We start from the raw sequence: 16,581 nt of genomic DNA, 5'->3' as shown, positions 1-16,581 counted from the left end.
TTTGACTTAACCTCTGCTAGTTGCCCCCCAGTCAACCGCTTGTTTGCCCCCCAGTCAACTCCAAAAAGTCACGTGATTGATAGTAAGCAATAGAGGCACCGACGATTTAAACACAATATTCTTATGACCATGATATAAATGTAGTGTTTTTATGTTGCCCTCAGTTCAAATATCCAGCGGAATTACCCACGAATGAAATAGCGCGTGCAAATGCCCGCATTGCGACAAGAGATAAAACTCGCCTAAGCACTATTGTATCTCCTCTGAGCCCTGTTGGACGCGCGTGACATATTCTAGTTCCGTGCGCAAAGACAAAGCCATTTCTATAGTTTTATTTTACCTTCAACAATCAGATACATAAACAACAATTCCTCTCTGCGATGACGATAACGTCAAGCTTTCTCAATATGGCGGCCATGCTGGATGTCTATATTTGGTAATATCCTCCATCATGGCTATCACGTCTTAGGCAAGACTGGAAGTCACTTCTATCCTGTAGTATGAGGGCCATGTTGGACGTATATTTTGTATTGTACTTCAACATGGCTACCACAACTTACGAATAACTGTAAGATACCTTTATCTAGTAGCATGGCAGCCATACTGGATTACTACTTTGTATTTCCCGACAATGTGGCTACGTAGTTGGTGACGGTGTCTTCGATTACGCGTGTAGAATTTTTGAAATTAACCAAATTACCCCTGTTCAACATGAACCAATCGCATACACTCAATTGAAGAATCGTTGTCGGGTTCAGAAACATAGAACATAGAAGCTGAGACCGAAATGGCACATGGGAAGTACGTTAATTAGATGCATTCTGTGACCGGAGACCCGTGGCATCATCCACTGTTTTTAATACGCGTTTGGCGTTCTAAACCGACTGCATGGATGGCGCGAATGAATAAATTATAATATAATTATGTCCTTTCCCATGTGCCATTTCGGTCTCAGCTTCTATGTTCTATGTTTCTGACCCCGACAACGATTCTTCAATTGAGTGTATAATACAAATAGAAAAAATTTAAAACTTTGAAATCTTTTTGGACATAAAATGTCAGAAAGGTGTTTTCTTGTTACGAAATATTATAATAACCGCGCGTGCGATTCCGTTGCAGTCTTCCTAGAAGTGATTCCTTTAAGACCCCTTGCAGCACTTTGGAATGCACTTTGGAATGCAGCTCAATCTGGGGGACAAAACAATAGGTTCCAATTCTCAGGAGATTGGAATTCCTTTGTTTTGATCTCCGAATAAGCCTGAAGCGAGATGACGTTTTACCCCCGTCTCTAGACCATAATCCTTTTCACATTGCTTTTGTTCTTTAATTATGACTATTGTTCCTGTGTTCTCTAAGGAATCAAAAATTTTAATATGAAAGAATTTCAAAAACTATTATGGTATAGAGTCGGGGGTAAAACGTCATCTCGCTTCAGGCTTATTGAGCGGCTTTGACGTCACATGCAAGGGTTCTATAAGTTTTCTCGTATATTTATGGGGTTTACTTCAATTCTCGAAGCTTAGAGGAAAACTGGTAACGAGCTCGTGTTGCACGACATTGTGGGACTCAATAGGGGATAGCTCCGCTATCTTGAAATTGTGTCCCCAATCAATCCCACAATCCTCAGCAACTTGAGTTTGTCTTCTATTGTTTCTAAACAATTTATCGTATACATATATACATATGTAGTGATCAATTATGTACATTATGTACAGGTATAGTCACGTGATTAGCTAGTTACATTCTTCATTGTGGCCGTTGGCCTGATCAAAATTTTTGTATACTCTTATGACTGCTTCAAAAATATTTTTTACATGCGCAAAGACCACCATTTCCATTCCTTCATGGCATGCAGTGTTTTATAGGATAATTAAAATAGCATCATATCAAGGTTAACTCACAATGACAAGCGTGGCTCAAGAGAAGACAACATAGTCAGCGTATTTTCTCAGCTCAGTTTTTCACATTTCAGCCAGAATAAACAAACTCATATATTTCAAGATTTGTTTTTAAGCAGTTGTCGTTCATCTCTCGTTATAAGCAGAATATCTTCATGCGTCTGTAATAATTTTCATGATAGCTGCGTCGAAGCATACGCTTTCCTTTTATTCTTACCACAAAACAACTTGATAACAGTTCGTCTGAACTCAGGAACCAAGTATGAATAGATGATGGGGTTGACGCAGGAGTTACCATAGTGAAGCAGTTTAATAATGTAGGGAAGTTCGTTGGGCATACTTCTGCAGGATCTACAGAAAAATGTAACGACGTTCAAGATGTGGAAGGGCAGCCATGTAAAGATGAAAATCGTTGTGACAATAAACAACATGAGAGCAAGACGACGGTCGTGATCGTTCTTTTTTCTGTGTTTCTCGACGTTCGCGAATCGGTAATTCATCCGTATACCTATTACTGGATAACTGATGCAGATTAAAATGATCGAAATACAGAATGAAACGATTAGGAAGTAGAAGAACACGTTGAAGCCAATTTCTTCTGCGATGAACAAGGTTCGTAGAACAGCCATTAGAAATGATAGAACCCACACAACAGCAATCATATTCATGTAAGATTTCTTTCCAATTCCTCTGTGGACGTGAGGAAAACAGACAGAAAATGCTCTCTCTAGTGCAATAATCGCAAGAGTAAAGATAGACGCACAACCAATGAAAATATCCAAGACTTTGGCGATCTGGTACGGATACTCGTTCCAGACGACATGCCCTCGTTTACTTGCGGCGGCCAGGTAATATGTAAATATTGGTACTGCAATGATCCCAACGAACAGGTCTGCTATGGCCAGATTGACCAGGAAATAATTGGCGCGCATGCGCAATAGACGTTTATTGGTGTAGAAGACAGCCAGGGTAAGTGCGTTGCCGATTACGATTAGTGCGTCAACGATAACGTATGCCGAACACCATGCAATCACCTCAGGTAGGGGCATCAATGTCATTGGTGGGAATCCGCTAGAGTTATTCATTTTTGACGTGTATTAGTAGGCACACCTGATGATAGAAATGGTAAATGCATAAGGTTATGTTTCTGATAAAAATAATGCGACAACAGGATATCAGAACTACATTGCAACTCACTGGGTAGGATAACCACGAGGAAAATAGATATGGAGGTAAAAACAAGATCTATATAAATAGCCCAACAAAACAGTCTAGCAAAGCAAAGAAGGAGAAGAGAAGGAAGACCGGTAAAGCAACAGGATACTAAGACGTGGGGCAAACCTGGAAAGGCGGCAGACTAACAGGCTGTAAAGTGGGAAAAGGGGAAACCAGGTGAACAAGCAAAGAAGTTATACTGTAGGGAATGACACGTGTTTTATAATGGGAAAACATTGCACCGCAACTAATAAGATTTATTAGGTTCTAACCATCACCACCAATCTGATTTATTAAACCAAAAAGCTACCTGATTAAGAAAAATAGAACTGATCGCAGACATACATGACGTAGCCAATAAAGACCATTATGGTCAAAATCGTATTATTCAATTGTGGTTTTTAAGTGGAAATGATATAATCAAATTTAAAAGTAAGATAAAGAAACTAAGTAAAACTACTTTGCGCACCGACGCTGTTTTGAGAGCAAACCGCAGCGGCGATGTTCAAAGAAAGCTTGCAATATTTTGAACGTCTTGCGCGACCTATGCAATGACAATGACTAGTTAATGTAGCGAGCGATCCTTGATTTGTACTCGAATTTTCTTGAATTAAGAGCGAAATGTTATAATAAAGCCTATAGGGGCTACAGATCAAACTATAGTTATTCAGAATTCGAATAAAACAACTTTTTGGATGATCACAGACAGGGCACGCGGCTAACTCACAGATCGAGCCCTTAATTAAAAATTACCTCTGGGCGCATCAAAATCAGGGCACAGCTAACTTACAGACTGAATATGAATTTAGATTGTTAGATTTTGCGAGGGAGAAAAACCGGAGAATCCAGAGAAAAACCCCTGAAATGATCAAGGGACTATGCTACATAAAATTGCTTCTAACTTGCTTCTGAACCTGCGCGCTGATCATGAAGAGCGTGCATCTATTAGACAGGATCAAAAGTGAAAGGCCACAAATGGGAAACCCTTCTACGCAATGTGATGCTAGCAAAACTAGCTTTCGATCTATTTCCGGCTAAAATAGTTTTCTGATATGAGGAACACGATCTTCAATTACGAGTTGAGATTAGAACTCCTGTTTCACAAGCGACTGCGCGTTAAGTTGCTTTCTTTTCTCATAACGGTTCTTCACTTTTAAATTTCAACATTGATACCTAAACTAACTAAAGGTATCAATAATAGATCTGATTTTATTTCTAGGAACTATACTTCACCATTACCTTCCAACTTTTTTTGACGCCTTTTCTAGGTTCTTTCGTCTTATAAGCTTCATAAAAGTATACTTACTAGTGTCCAATGCATTCGAACTCCAAGGAGAAATTTTCTGGTCATATATTAAAGCAAGTATTTTTGTTTTGCTTTGAAGTCACTGGACTGTACTTAAATTTGTCAAATCTAGGAGAAGACCGACATTTGATTCCAGACCGAATTGTCTTGCACAAGACAAACAAGACTCCTGTTGGGTTAGTTCCCTGAGAGAGCAAAGACAGGTGCTCGGCAAAGGCTGAGGTTAGAATAACTAGAGGACGACAAATTCTCTTCAAATGAAATCAACAAATAATATCTTAAAACGATGGAGAATTGAGGATTTTTTCTGATTTTCAGACATGATATCATATCATTAATTTGAATATTCATTATTATTGGTGGTTTTTCTTTTGATTTTGATTCTAAGGTAAACAATTATCAAAGACACTTGCAGGCGTCTACGAATATCAAAACACTGACTTCGCCAGTGTACACCTAATTCAAAAAAACGTTATCATCGCCAAAGGCGATAGGTCATTGCGACATGGAAATGGTTTCGTTGAATACTTAGAACATTGAATCAGTCTCAACACTGATGTCCGCTGAAACACAAGTCATTCCAGCTATTCTTGGAACTTTGAATGACCTATCTCTCATCGCTTTTCGCCTATATTCTAGCTATTGCCTATCGCCTTAACCGATGACAACGTTGTTTGGTGTATATAGGTATATCAAGAAGTTATTTTTCTCAAACCTCTGAGATGAAAAAGCATCCTTTTAATGTGAATTTGTAAGACTTACAGATGAGCTTCATAACTCAAGGATGTAAGATTTAAAGCTTTTTACCTTGAGTTAACATTTCCGCCTGCACAAACATCAAACTCAACTAATTCTGTGTCGTATTTGGTCTTGAGTCAGTTCCAATAAGTCCTAATGTTCGGAATAAATTTCATCATAAGAACTTATAGCATCATTTTGAATTTGTAAGACTTACAGATGAGCTTCATAACTCAAGGATGTAAGATTTAAAGCTTTTTACCTTGAGTTAACATTTCCGCCTGCACAAACATCAAACTCAACTAATTCTGTGTCGTATTTGGCCTTGAGTCAGTTCCAATAAGTCCTAATGTTCGGAATAAATTTCATCATAAGAACTTATAGCATCATTTTATGCTAGGAATTTAATTATATAAAGAAAAATATATTGAAAAGCTGCTAAAATATTTAAAATATCTGAAGTAAATAAATATAAAAAATACCTTGTTTAATTAGTTTTCACTCTAGACTCTGCCTTGCTTGATGTTATGTATAAGAGACATAAGTGACTTTGATAAAACTCGAGATAAGAGTACTGTTCTACTCATTAAACTGAGGAAGAATAAAGTTTGTTATTGAAAGGAAGGTATGAGTCGTTCCCCCCATGGGAGCGTTATGTTATCCCAAATCAACCAATCACAGCTCAGGATATTTATTACTCAAAATAGAGATCTTAGACAGCGAAAATAGAGTCTTTACAATTCTAAATATGTGTGTTTTCTTTCGGTTTCATATCCTTCAAAGCATAGAGAAAGACCTTTGTTTGAAAATTTTTCTTACATCGCGATTTTTAATATTGCAGCTCGTCTGCTTGGAATAACATTTTCTATAGAGATGTGTGTGTGTGTGTGTGTGTTTGTTTGGAAGATTTTTTTACTAAGAATTTATAATTTACTTAATCCGTTCTTCGCAGTTGTATTAAAGGACTTGTGATTATATTTTCAAAAACTTGAAAGGAATAAGTATTTATTTTTATTTATCCCATGATTTATTTATCCTAGCAATTCGTTGAAAATAAGATAAAAATATTAACTACAAAATTTCGTTTGTGTGTGTGTAATTTAATTTTAGATGATTTTATGTTGTTTTTTCTATTCTTGTTTCCATTCTATTTATAGTATATTCTAATTTACCCTGGTTAATCGTTCGCTAAATACTCTTTACCAACTAGTAGTCCTGTTAAAAGTTAATTACGTCGATAATTTTCTTCTCCGAGTGAAAGACAGCCGGTGAATAGAGATAAAAACAAGCTTACGTACGGAAACAAGTAAAGACATAAAATCAAAAAATACAGAAACCATAGCAACGGCAACTGATGATTGGAATACACTTAAAAAGGATCATATTTCTCCTGTGAAGACGAATGATAATACACTTGAACTCAAAAAAGATAAGCCACGCTGAGTTAATGTTTTTTCCCAACACTATACAAAACATTCGACTAACTGAGAGCTTATTTCATAGTCCATTAAGAAAATGCTAAAATATTAACCGTTTAAGCACCTCACGGGTTTAAGTAGACTGTTATTTTCGTCAATGCGTAATAAATATAGGTCAAGTACCGACTCGATTCTCTACTTTAGTTGTCCCTTTGTCCCTTGACATTTTAAGAATCCGAACTTTGGAAAAACAACGTTCGAGAATTCACAAAGTGACCAAAAAATCTTGCTCGCGTTGACGTTGGTTTCGTCCCCTGGGAAGCCAACCCAACTCGCTAAAGATTTGGTTATGTACTTGCATAAGAATGGTTCGCGTATTGGTCAAGTACGCGGGGATTAACTTAGACTTGGTGGAGAGATTTCACTATGACACAAGAAGTACAGTGTTGACGGAGAAATATGAATTATTGATACAGGCAAAAGGTGCTTTCGAAACAGCTGAGTTGATTTCGAAGCAACAAAGGGCAGGTTTCCATTTAGAATATGATTATATAAGTGCCGTCTAAGGTTTCCGGTATTCTAAACCGACCCTGTCCAAACCACACGACTTAAACAAGACTAACCACTTCAGCTCCAGTGGATAATCTGCAATAAATAGATCTAAGGGACGTTACTTACCTTCGCTAGAGTACAGTACCTCTTCCTTGACGATGGACTAGCTTCTGAAGTCGATGTCAATGGTTGTTAGAGGAGGTGACACTGACAAGCCTACAAGCATAAAGTTACAGTGTTTAGTTAGCCGAACGGAAGCACCAGACAAAATCAACTCCAAATTGTATCATCATTATGTGATAAATACATTAACGAGTTTCGGGGCGACAATTAGATATAACTCTAATAATAATTATCTATACCGCCAATGAGCCGTGGTCGTGGTTTTCGATTCGAAATAGAGCCTTACTGAGTTGAATCATTCATTAAAGGATAGATAGAACCCTCGATTGAGATATTTGTTCTGGTATTGTTCTAGCTGATGACGTTTGCTTCAGTCGATGACATTAGTGTTCAAATGTGACAGCTATATTTACTTTTGTATAATTGCACTTTTCACTCGACAGGTGGAATAGAATAAATAAAAAAAGACAACTCATTTGCATGTTAGGAATTGTGCAAAAAAAATAATTCGATAGAAGGACAGATAGACAGTACAATATCTATCCATACGATAAAAGGGATCCTTATACTGAACAAGTATGCCTGTTCTGATACGTGTATCTGAAATATATTCTGTAAAATAATAATAATATAATAATATCAATAATAATATCTCTTTTCGTTGCTGAGCCATTCAATGTAGAACGTACAATATTACAAAATGATGACGTCATGTATGCTTTTTTATTCTCGTAATACGTTACTACGGATACGGGATGTCAGTGTGGAGGAGCACTAGAAGTAGGGCAAAGTGGTCACTACTGAATGAAGAAGATATCGTCGAAACCCTTAAACAACAACCTTTGACTGATCAAAGTCAGGCCACGTCTAACTCAACAACCTCTGGGTCGATCAATAAGTCAGGGCATGGCTAACTCACAGATCGAACCCTGAAACAACCTCTGGGCTGATCAAAGTCAGGGCACGTCTAACTCACAGATCGAACCCTGAAACAACCTCTGGGCTGATCTAAGTCAGAACAAATTCGAATTTAGCGTGTTGTTAGATTTTGCAGAGGAAGGAAATCAGGAGAATCCAGAGGATAACCCTCGAATCAAGGACGAGACCTAGTCAAATCTACTCGATCACATATGTTATGGGGTTCAGTAAAGTTCAGTAATAGAGCCACGAGCCGGGCTAGAGGCGTATGCGCCACTCTTCATCCCCAAACAATCAGGACCAGTTTGGCTATCAAGCCGTCGGTTCACATGTTATAGGGCCAGGATTCAGTTGGTCATTATAGGAAATAAAATTAATGCTTAATTGAGGTATTGAAAATTAGCTTGACTTAAATAAACGTGACCTGATTGAGGTTAAAAATGCTTCAAAATAAAGACACTTTCAAGACTCGAAAGACTGACTACCCCAACATTTTCGTTAACGTTGACAGAAATTAACGCGATGATTAACTGAGATAGCAATGTGTGACAACACACACATTTAAAAATGAACTTTCAAATTAAAGGCTGTTGCTTTAGCTTCAATGTTACATTCTTCCTTTACTGGAAATGTAATGTTCAGTTTCAAATGATGAATAATTTCATATCATCTCAAAAACAGATAAAATTGTTAATGAATTCACTATCATGAAAATTAACGCTTCAATAATGATATAGTTGTAGTTAACATCAAAAGGAATCAAGCGATGACTTAAATGAAAAATCATTTTATAGAAATTCGCGTTAATTTCGTACTGAGCGTTAATTTCTTATGATAAGGGTGATATCAAGCGATATCAAAACTCTTTTTCATTTGTTATATATATAGTGAAGATAAAAAATAATATTAATAATTATAATAATTTAATAACTTATTACGCCCTTTTTCCATGGCGAAAGGGACAAATATAAATAATCTTAAAACATCAAGATTTTTAGTTGTCTGAATATGAGCAGCTGTGATATTCGTTACGCGTGTACAACAATCTTTTATCAAGATAACTCTTTTTCTGAATGATTAAATTATAACAGCTGACGACAGCCGCTTTTTACCGTGTAATGATTCGTCTTATATATATGTATTTATACTTATCAATACCAAACGTGCACGCATGTCTCTGTACTATGACTTATCAATAAATACGCGGGAAGCTGTAGAGCACAAAATGAAAATGTTTGTGAACACGAGGCATACTACTTGCTTCTCTCATGCTCTACAGCTCTCAGTGTGTTTATATCATAGTACGGAAACATTAGCAGCCGCTATACGTATTGCTTTTCATAAAATATTTTTGATCGATTTTGCGCGAATGTGTCTCTGTCCTCTGATATAAACACGGTTGCCAGCCAATCAGTGCGTGCGTTATATCTCAAATATTTTATCCAGCTAATCAGCGCGAGCGTTAAATTTTTAAATATTTCATAAGATATAAACCACGGAAAAGCCATTCAATCACAGCGCAAGCGTTATAGTTCTAAACTTCTGTGAAATCTTGATATTACTGAGATAGGTGCAACTAAGTGTAATTGATCAACTCCTCAAATGCTGTGATTGACGTAAGTTAGATATTTTCGTCGCCCACAAGGATTTTTGTTTTCAAATGAATTTTTTTTGTTCCACCCACATAACGTTATTATTGTTCGTTTTCGAGTTTCTTCACGGAAAATGACGCCACCGCCATGCAGTCGGGAAAGCGCAGTCGGGAAAGCGCATTCAAGCCTCTACAAACAAAAACCTTCCTTTTAACGGGGCCTAAAATGTCGTCAAAATGTTAAATTAGGCTTATGCGCAGTTGGAATAAAACCAATATAATATTGCGCGTAATATTGTCATATTAAATAAGATATGATACTAATTGATCAGAAAAGTCAAAACATAATATTGGTAGCTGCTAACAATAGCTTATATTGCCTCTCGATCGATCGGCCGATATTGCCGCGGATTTCGAAGGCAGACGACGTCCCGCGCACAATTTATTCTACGGACAAAGTACTTGAAATATAACTTTAAAAAACTCCCCTTTTTGATATCAAATTTAACCTACATTTTACCTCGAGTAGCCGAGACAAAAAGAGAGTGTAAAAGGGGTTATCCTGCTGCGATAAGAAATAATATATGTCTGATTTTGGCTATTAAGATTAGAGAGAAACTGTTCTTACTACTTCTACTTACCTGGCCGGCTTTACTGTGGCATAACAAATGGTGTTTTTTTTTTTACTTAATCAGTCAGTAGTATAGATTTTCATAAAGCAGTCACGTTTTTGATGTTAACCAACTCTGACAAGACCAACCTTGAAGGGCCGTTGTGAAGCTTTTAAAGTTGTAGCTTAAAATCATTTCAAACACAACTAGAAGACATTGTATCTTAGCGCTTCTTGTTAATGTTATGACGTTGTTATTCTCTGGCAAAAACTATCATCTGAGCTTGAACAGGTGAAAAACAGTCACCCCCGATCGAAATTATGCATTTTAAAATCAAAGCTGTCATCATTCACAAGAGATCGACAATGTCATACACGCATCAATCGGCTATTTTATAAGTTTAATATCTGGATCCGAAATGAATTTAAACTATGTTATGTACTGCAGGCATATATGTGACAATCATCCAAATTAGCTACCAAACTTATGGCTGAAAAATACATCGAATATTGATTTTTCTGCATTTGTACTTGAATTGAACAATCTATTCTTCTCTTCGAAGCCTTTCAAGGTTCATATTTTATCGCCATTTAACATAATTAAAAGGTTAAATTCAAAAAAAAAATTATAATTTGATTCATCTAATGCTTCGCCTTGAAAGTTGGTCGTTAAAAATTCACTTTACGCACGTATAATTTGAAAGGGCCAGAGAAAAATCTATAAAGTGATTAGACTTGTTCCAAGTCGACCTCTCTTGTTTCCCGGTGTTTTTTTTTTTAGATTCGGGCGGCGGATTTTGCGAAAGTCTATAAAGTGATATACAGCGTGAAAAGCTTTTAGACCTCCACAAGGTAATGTAGATCTATAGTATAGTAAGCAAAGAATAAGCTCCGCTAATGGTGTTTTTTTCTCATGTTTATATGCATTGTCTCCCAGACTTCCTGCTTCTACCGATCCTCAAACCAATAAAATGTTGATTTAAAACTTTGGTATTGAAAAAACCCGTTTTACTGCGAAGAGCTAGAGTTTATTCAATGTGTAAACACGTATTTCCCGATTTGTTTAAAAAGCTTTGGTTATATTTCCTAGCCACGTATGACAATATTAAATTTAGATATATACGAGAAAAAAAATATAATTAATGAGATGTCATTAGCATCTTATCATAATTATTGCTAAGCGTTGCTTTGGGATTAACTATTTTAAGACTTACAATAATGTGGTAAAACAATGGCAGATCCATGCAATAAATTCAACGCAACACCGGACGAGGTCAATGAAAGTTTTTATGAATAAAGAAATCCTTATTATTTTTATTTTTGATAAGACCAGACTTATCAAAGTCAATTCACTAGTTTATTCATAGTCTCGTTGAATACTTCATATGTGAAAATGAGAATGACTGATAATTCGTTCAGTGAAAATTTTTTTAAAAGAAAAACCAATCATTATTCAAATGGAAACGCTATGTTTTATATTTTCAAGGAATTATGTAGATAAACGTTCGTGGGTACCTGTTGTTGACGCAGCGTGTTGGCCGGCAGTGCTTTCCTCAAGAAATAATCCCTCTGTTTCAGCTGTTTTCCAAGAAAGAATTAAACTCTAGACGCCTGGAGGAGAGTAAAAAAAAAAAACATCACTTACATTACACGTACAAAATGGATGTTATTGATTGCTACATAACACTACAATACTCTTTGAACGCTTTGATTCATATTCAAGGCGACAATTGAAAGACTTTGTCGAGCCAAAATATTAAAAAAAAAAAAAAAAAATCTAACTAAGAACAAACGTAACAACTGTGTTATTTTTGTTCAGTAGAGATACCTATATATAGTATATTATTGTATGTCATACACTGTCAGAGACCAGTAGCGCAAACTTAATAATAAGTAGTTACTTGTCAGGTAGTCCTCTTCCAGCTTTTAGTTTCATCAGTGATTATTTAAGGTGTTTATACTACGTTCATGTATCGGGACCCTTCCTTACTCGATGACAATATATATTACAGGAGCTTTGTATAATTCCAAGTTCTTGTTCGAACACTGAACACTCTTAGCTAGTCGGTTCTTAGTCAAAATACCAACCAGAATCATATCCATATTTGGCTAATGTATTTAATATTTTTAATCCCCCCTACCCTCCCACCCCCCGTTGTTTGACGACCGTAGGGAATCTAGGGAAGGATTGTCGGCGAATCGCATGGTGTGGGTGGGGAGGGCGGGGATAGAGGTAAAGAGTTAGCTTGAAACCCTAAAGCCCCGTTTACACTGGCAATTTTTGCGGCGATTTTTGCTGCGATTTTTGTGGCAATTTTCAGAAATATGAAATCTTTTATCTCATCCTTCAAAAGAGACATTCGTCTAGGAAAATCTTGGTATCCTGAAAAAAAATTTTACAAGTAAATTCTTTACCATAATTTTATGGACAAAATCGCAAAAAAATCGCAGCAAAAATCGCCGCAAAGATCGCTAGTGTAAACGGGGCTTAAGATTTGTGCAGGTAGCTATAGATTGACGACAAAATTGTATAAATTCTGAAGCTCATTTAGAAATTCTATATTCTGTAGTTGTCCTTGACAGCCGTTGTTACGTGGAAACCGATTCACTAACTACTAGTAATGACGTCTTCGATATTGTTACTTCGTGTTAAGACGTCTGTGAAGGTGAAAAGGTTAACAGTTTTAATTAGCAGTTAAGGTAAATGACAATAACTAACTATAGGTTATTTTGGCTTCTTTGAATTAAACTGCAAAGCCTTTAGAGTGCAAACAATTAATCCGTGAAACACTAATTACTAAATAGTACAAAATAGTGCTAATTAAACAATAGAAAACAATGGAATTTGCATGGAATTGTGCTACTAGTATTTAGTAATACTAAAGTTTCACGAATTTACTGTGGTCACTCTACACTCAAAAAAAATTTGGCAAAATGTATGGAGTAGTTTCTCTTCTTTCACTTGACTGTTTAGCGTCTGTTGTAGTTATCACGTGATGTTTTTGAAGTTGTTTCGGTCATAAGGGCGCCTGACACACTATTTTTTATGTGGTAAAACGTTTAGAGTGCAAACAATATAACCGTATAAAATAGCACAATACCAATTAGCACAATGTCATGCAAATTCCATTGTTTTCTATTGTTTAATTAGCACTATTTTGTACTTTTTAGTAATTAGTGTTTCACGGACTAATTGTTTGCACTCTACCGACTAAGCCACAATTTATCTCAAAACAAGCATAAAAATGCTGATAAGACAATTTTTTAGAATTTTAGTCCATTTGAAGCATTAATACCAGACTAAACAATTTTCTTATTAAGAGTATGATGAACTTAACTATCATATTTAATATCATATTTAATAAAACTTCATAAACCGCATGCCATGATATTTGGCCGCAATGGTTTGAAATGTCCATAACAAATTGTGCGCAAATGTTCTTTTTTTTTTTTTTTTTTTTTGCATGTTATTAATCTTTCCCGAATTCGCTTTCGTGATCACTAAACAATGGCTGCACCTGATTCCGCGAGGTTGGACTTTATGAGTTTGTGGTTTATCAAGTTCAGTCTCTACTTGGAGCCATTATTTTGTGGTCACGCAAGAGAATTCGGGAAATAAACCCCGAAGTTTTGTCTTTGTGAGTGTTTGTATTTTTTTAGGTTTGAGCTTTTCGGCGCAAACGAGCATTGTTTTGTGGTCACGCAAGCGAATTCGGAAAAAAATCTATTGGAAATAAATTTGTTGTCATTCAATTTTGTGAGTGTTTTCTTATTTTGGGATTGAGTTCTTTGACGCAAACGAGAAGAAAGATGCTTGAGGCTCATATATACTTTGTATAATAGCATTGTTATAGGACAGTTTCATTTCATATTATCCGATGTAAATGAGCGTTCACTGGCGCCATATTCCGTCTACTGTCGCCTGGATTAAGCGTCCAATGTGTCCGTTGATCAAGAATACGCTGAACTCTCTTTTATTTCGTTATATATAGCTTGATTCTTGATATTTTAAATAATCAATCATATATGACTATTTTGAGTCAAGTATTTTAGATATTGGAGTTTCTTACAAGGAGTGAGGTAATTGAATGCATCTACATCGCATATTGCTCGACTATTCCTCAAACTTGAAAAAAAAAACACACTCAAATTTTCTTTTTTCATGATAGTTGCCAAATACAGCTGCCAATTTTTATAAATTATAAATCAATATTATCTTAAAAAAACGTCTTGAAAAAGCCTCTAAATTACGGCTAGCAAACCTGGTCAAAGCGACCACTCATGTTTTTCCTGGCGTCGATAAGAATATTTCGATAAGAACTTACCATATAGGATTAACACCTTGATTCACCAGACGATCTAGTTCGATTGCTTTCAAAATTATATTTTAAAACAGAAAGGTAAACAACATCACTAGTGCATCATTCAAAGAAAACAAACTTCATCTGCAAGTAAAACTTATCTATCGTTTCTTGTCTTTGAAATGGATTTCGGTCTAGACCAATCAAAACGCAGGAAATCTTGCTCCTGTTATCCAATAAGCTGAGCAGAGCTTGAACAATTGTTATCATTACTGTTGACAACTCCTTCCCGAAGCAGCTTTACTTTTCGCCACATTCATTTTTGCCACCGCTGAACTTGCTAATGTGCGTTTAAAAAAAATTATAGTTGGGGGTTAAGATACGTCAAAAAAGAATGTCTTCCGACTATTGGCGGCTACTTCCTGATTCAGTGCCTCAGTGTTAAGATAATATATATGAATACTCAAAAGTTATTGCGATTTTTAGTCGACAATACGGGTTTATATTGGCGGCTAGTTGGGGGGAAATATATCCCATATTGGTCGAAGTCGCGAAACTAGAGTGCACGCACTAAAACCGTGAACATTAAATAGTACTAATTAGTACTATTTTATACAGAATCCTTTGTTTTCTATTGTTTAGTTATCACTATTTAGTGCTAAAAATTAGTATTTGTTTCACGGATTTAGTGTGAGAAAAATAGAAATTCACTAACTTAAAAAAGGTTAAGGCTTTTCTTTTCTTAACTTATTGAGGAGCACTATGTTTTTTTCCCAGCAAGGAATAGCGACTAAATGATGCAATAGATAGATTGGTGTCAGAAGTGAGATGTCAGTAGATCGCCTAAAAACTAAAGATTAAACCCTTATTAAGACTATCACTGTCGCTGATCCTCTCATTTTCTTTTTATACTTCCTTCAATCTAGACCTTAGGGCCCCTTGTCTGTCATATATTCTATGTGACATTAAATTCCAAATCAAGCTCCGTTCCACACGTATATCATTTGGCCCCTAGGGTCTCTTGGCTTCCGGGTTTGTCTTACAACTCGCCTCCTAACAGCAGAATAAGGTCCAAAAGTTTCCTCAACCATTTATCATTAGCTCTACAACTTCTTGATTAAAAACGTGATAAATAAAAGAAAGTTGTAGAATTGGTGGAACTATCAATTTCCAGAATCAAAATCTGGATCTTTCGTAGCTATTCATTACATTGAATGTGCATGGCATTGTTAGTTAGAAAAATATAGGCTTATCACAGAAAGATTGCTTTACCAACGCTATTAGAAGGGCGTAGAATTTGAGACGCTAAAAGGTTCCAGAAAAGAAAACTGTGAAATGCTAATGTCTTTTCTATCATTCTTATCGAACGTGCTGTCGTTGTTAAAGAAAAATAATGGCCTCGTAACTGCGTCGATATCAAAACAATGGGTCTTTTTGGGCATTGAACTAAAACTATCCAAATCATCAACATGCTTCACATCAGTCACACAATTACTCTTCTCGTAGTGAATACTAATTACTTTTTTCGCTATGTTCATCATAAACTAAGATATAGCAATCCGCTATTCGCAAGCTAGACAATTTTGAAATACATGGACTTTAGAGTAAGCGGAAAAAACTAGTGAATATCGCTCAGATTTAATCACAAGACACTCACAGAACGAACGCACATCTCTCCAGACCGTTTTAAGCCCCATCTAAACGCATCCGGATATTCTTGAAACAGGATTTTTTAGGAGTGGATGGACGAAAAAGATTCAAAAACACTCCGTCGAAAAGACGTTTTTCGAAAACCGTTTTTTTGTTTTTTGTTTTTTGCCAGACTAATGTATGACGAGGTGCAGTGTCAGTGGGAGATTCGTCAATTCAAATAGAATGAGAATTATGAAGATAGCCGTATAAAAAACACTC

At 36.1% G+C, this 16,581-nt stretch overlaps 1 protein-coding gene and 1 long non-coding RNA gene across 9 annotated transcripts in view; one reads left to right on the top strand and one right to left on the bottom strand.

The window, feature by feature from the left end:
* Window positions 1-317: 317 nt before the first annotated feature.
* The window catches only part of LOC116298406 (adenosine receptor A2a), a 29,170-nt gene continuing 12,906 nt past the window's right edge, over window positions 318-16,581 (bottom strand). For 4 of the 8 annotated variants that reach the window (XM_089040718.1, XM_031706852.2, XM_031706853.2 and 1 more), the window contains 3 exons: window positions 11,885-11,980; window positions 7,254-7,343; window positions 318-3,008 (listed from right to left, as the gene is read on the bottom strand). In XM_089040718.1, coding sequence (XP_088896844.1) covers window positions 2,072-2,983 — 912 coding nt within the window. In that variant the 5' untranslated portion in view covers window positions 2,984-3,008; window positions 7,254-7,343; window positions 11,885-11,980 and the 3' untranslated portion in view covers window positions 318-2,071. Of the gene's footprint in view, window positions 3,009-5,639; window positions 5,778-7,253; window positions 7,344-7,489; window positions 7,606-11,884; window positions 11,981-12,227; window positions 12,483-16,581 lie in introns of those variants that run through there. The other 4 variants (XM_031706854.2, XM_031706851.2, XM_031706858.2 and 1 more) reach the window with 4 other exon arrangements.
* On the top strand, window positions 9,719-11,939 carry LOC116298407 (uncharacterized). Its single transcript, XR_004197331.2, has 3 exons — window positions 9,719-9,784; window positions 11,151-11,221; window positions 11,856-11,939. It is a non-coding gene; the product is annotated as an uncharacterized LOC116298407 (long non-coding RNA).

Source organism: Actinia tenebrosa, unplaced genomic scaffold (assembly GCF_029948245.1).
Source record: "Actinia tenebrosa isolate PJP-AT-01 unplaced genomic scaffold, QUT_ActTen_1.0 PGA_scaffold0__85_contigs__length_37466705, whole genome shotgun sequence".
In the NCBI taxonomy this organism is placed as follows: domain Eukaryota; kingdom Metazoa; phylum Cnidaria; class Anthozoa; order Actiniaria; family Actiniidae; genus Actinia; species Actinia tenebrosa.
Note: the sequence above shows the minus strand (reverse complement) of the source record. Positions and strands in the feature narration are given on the sequence as shown.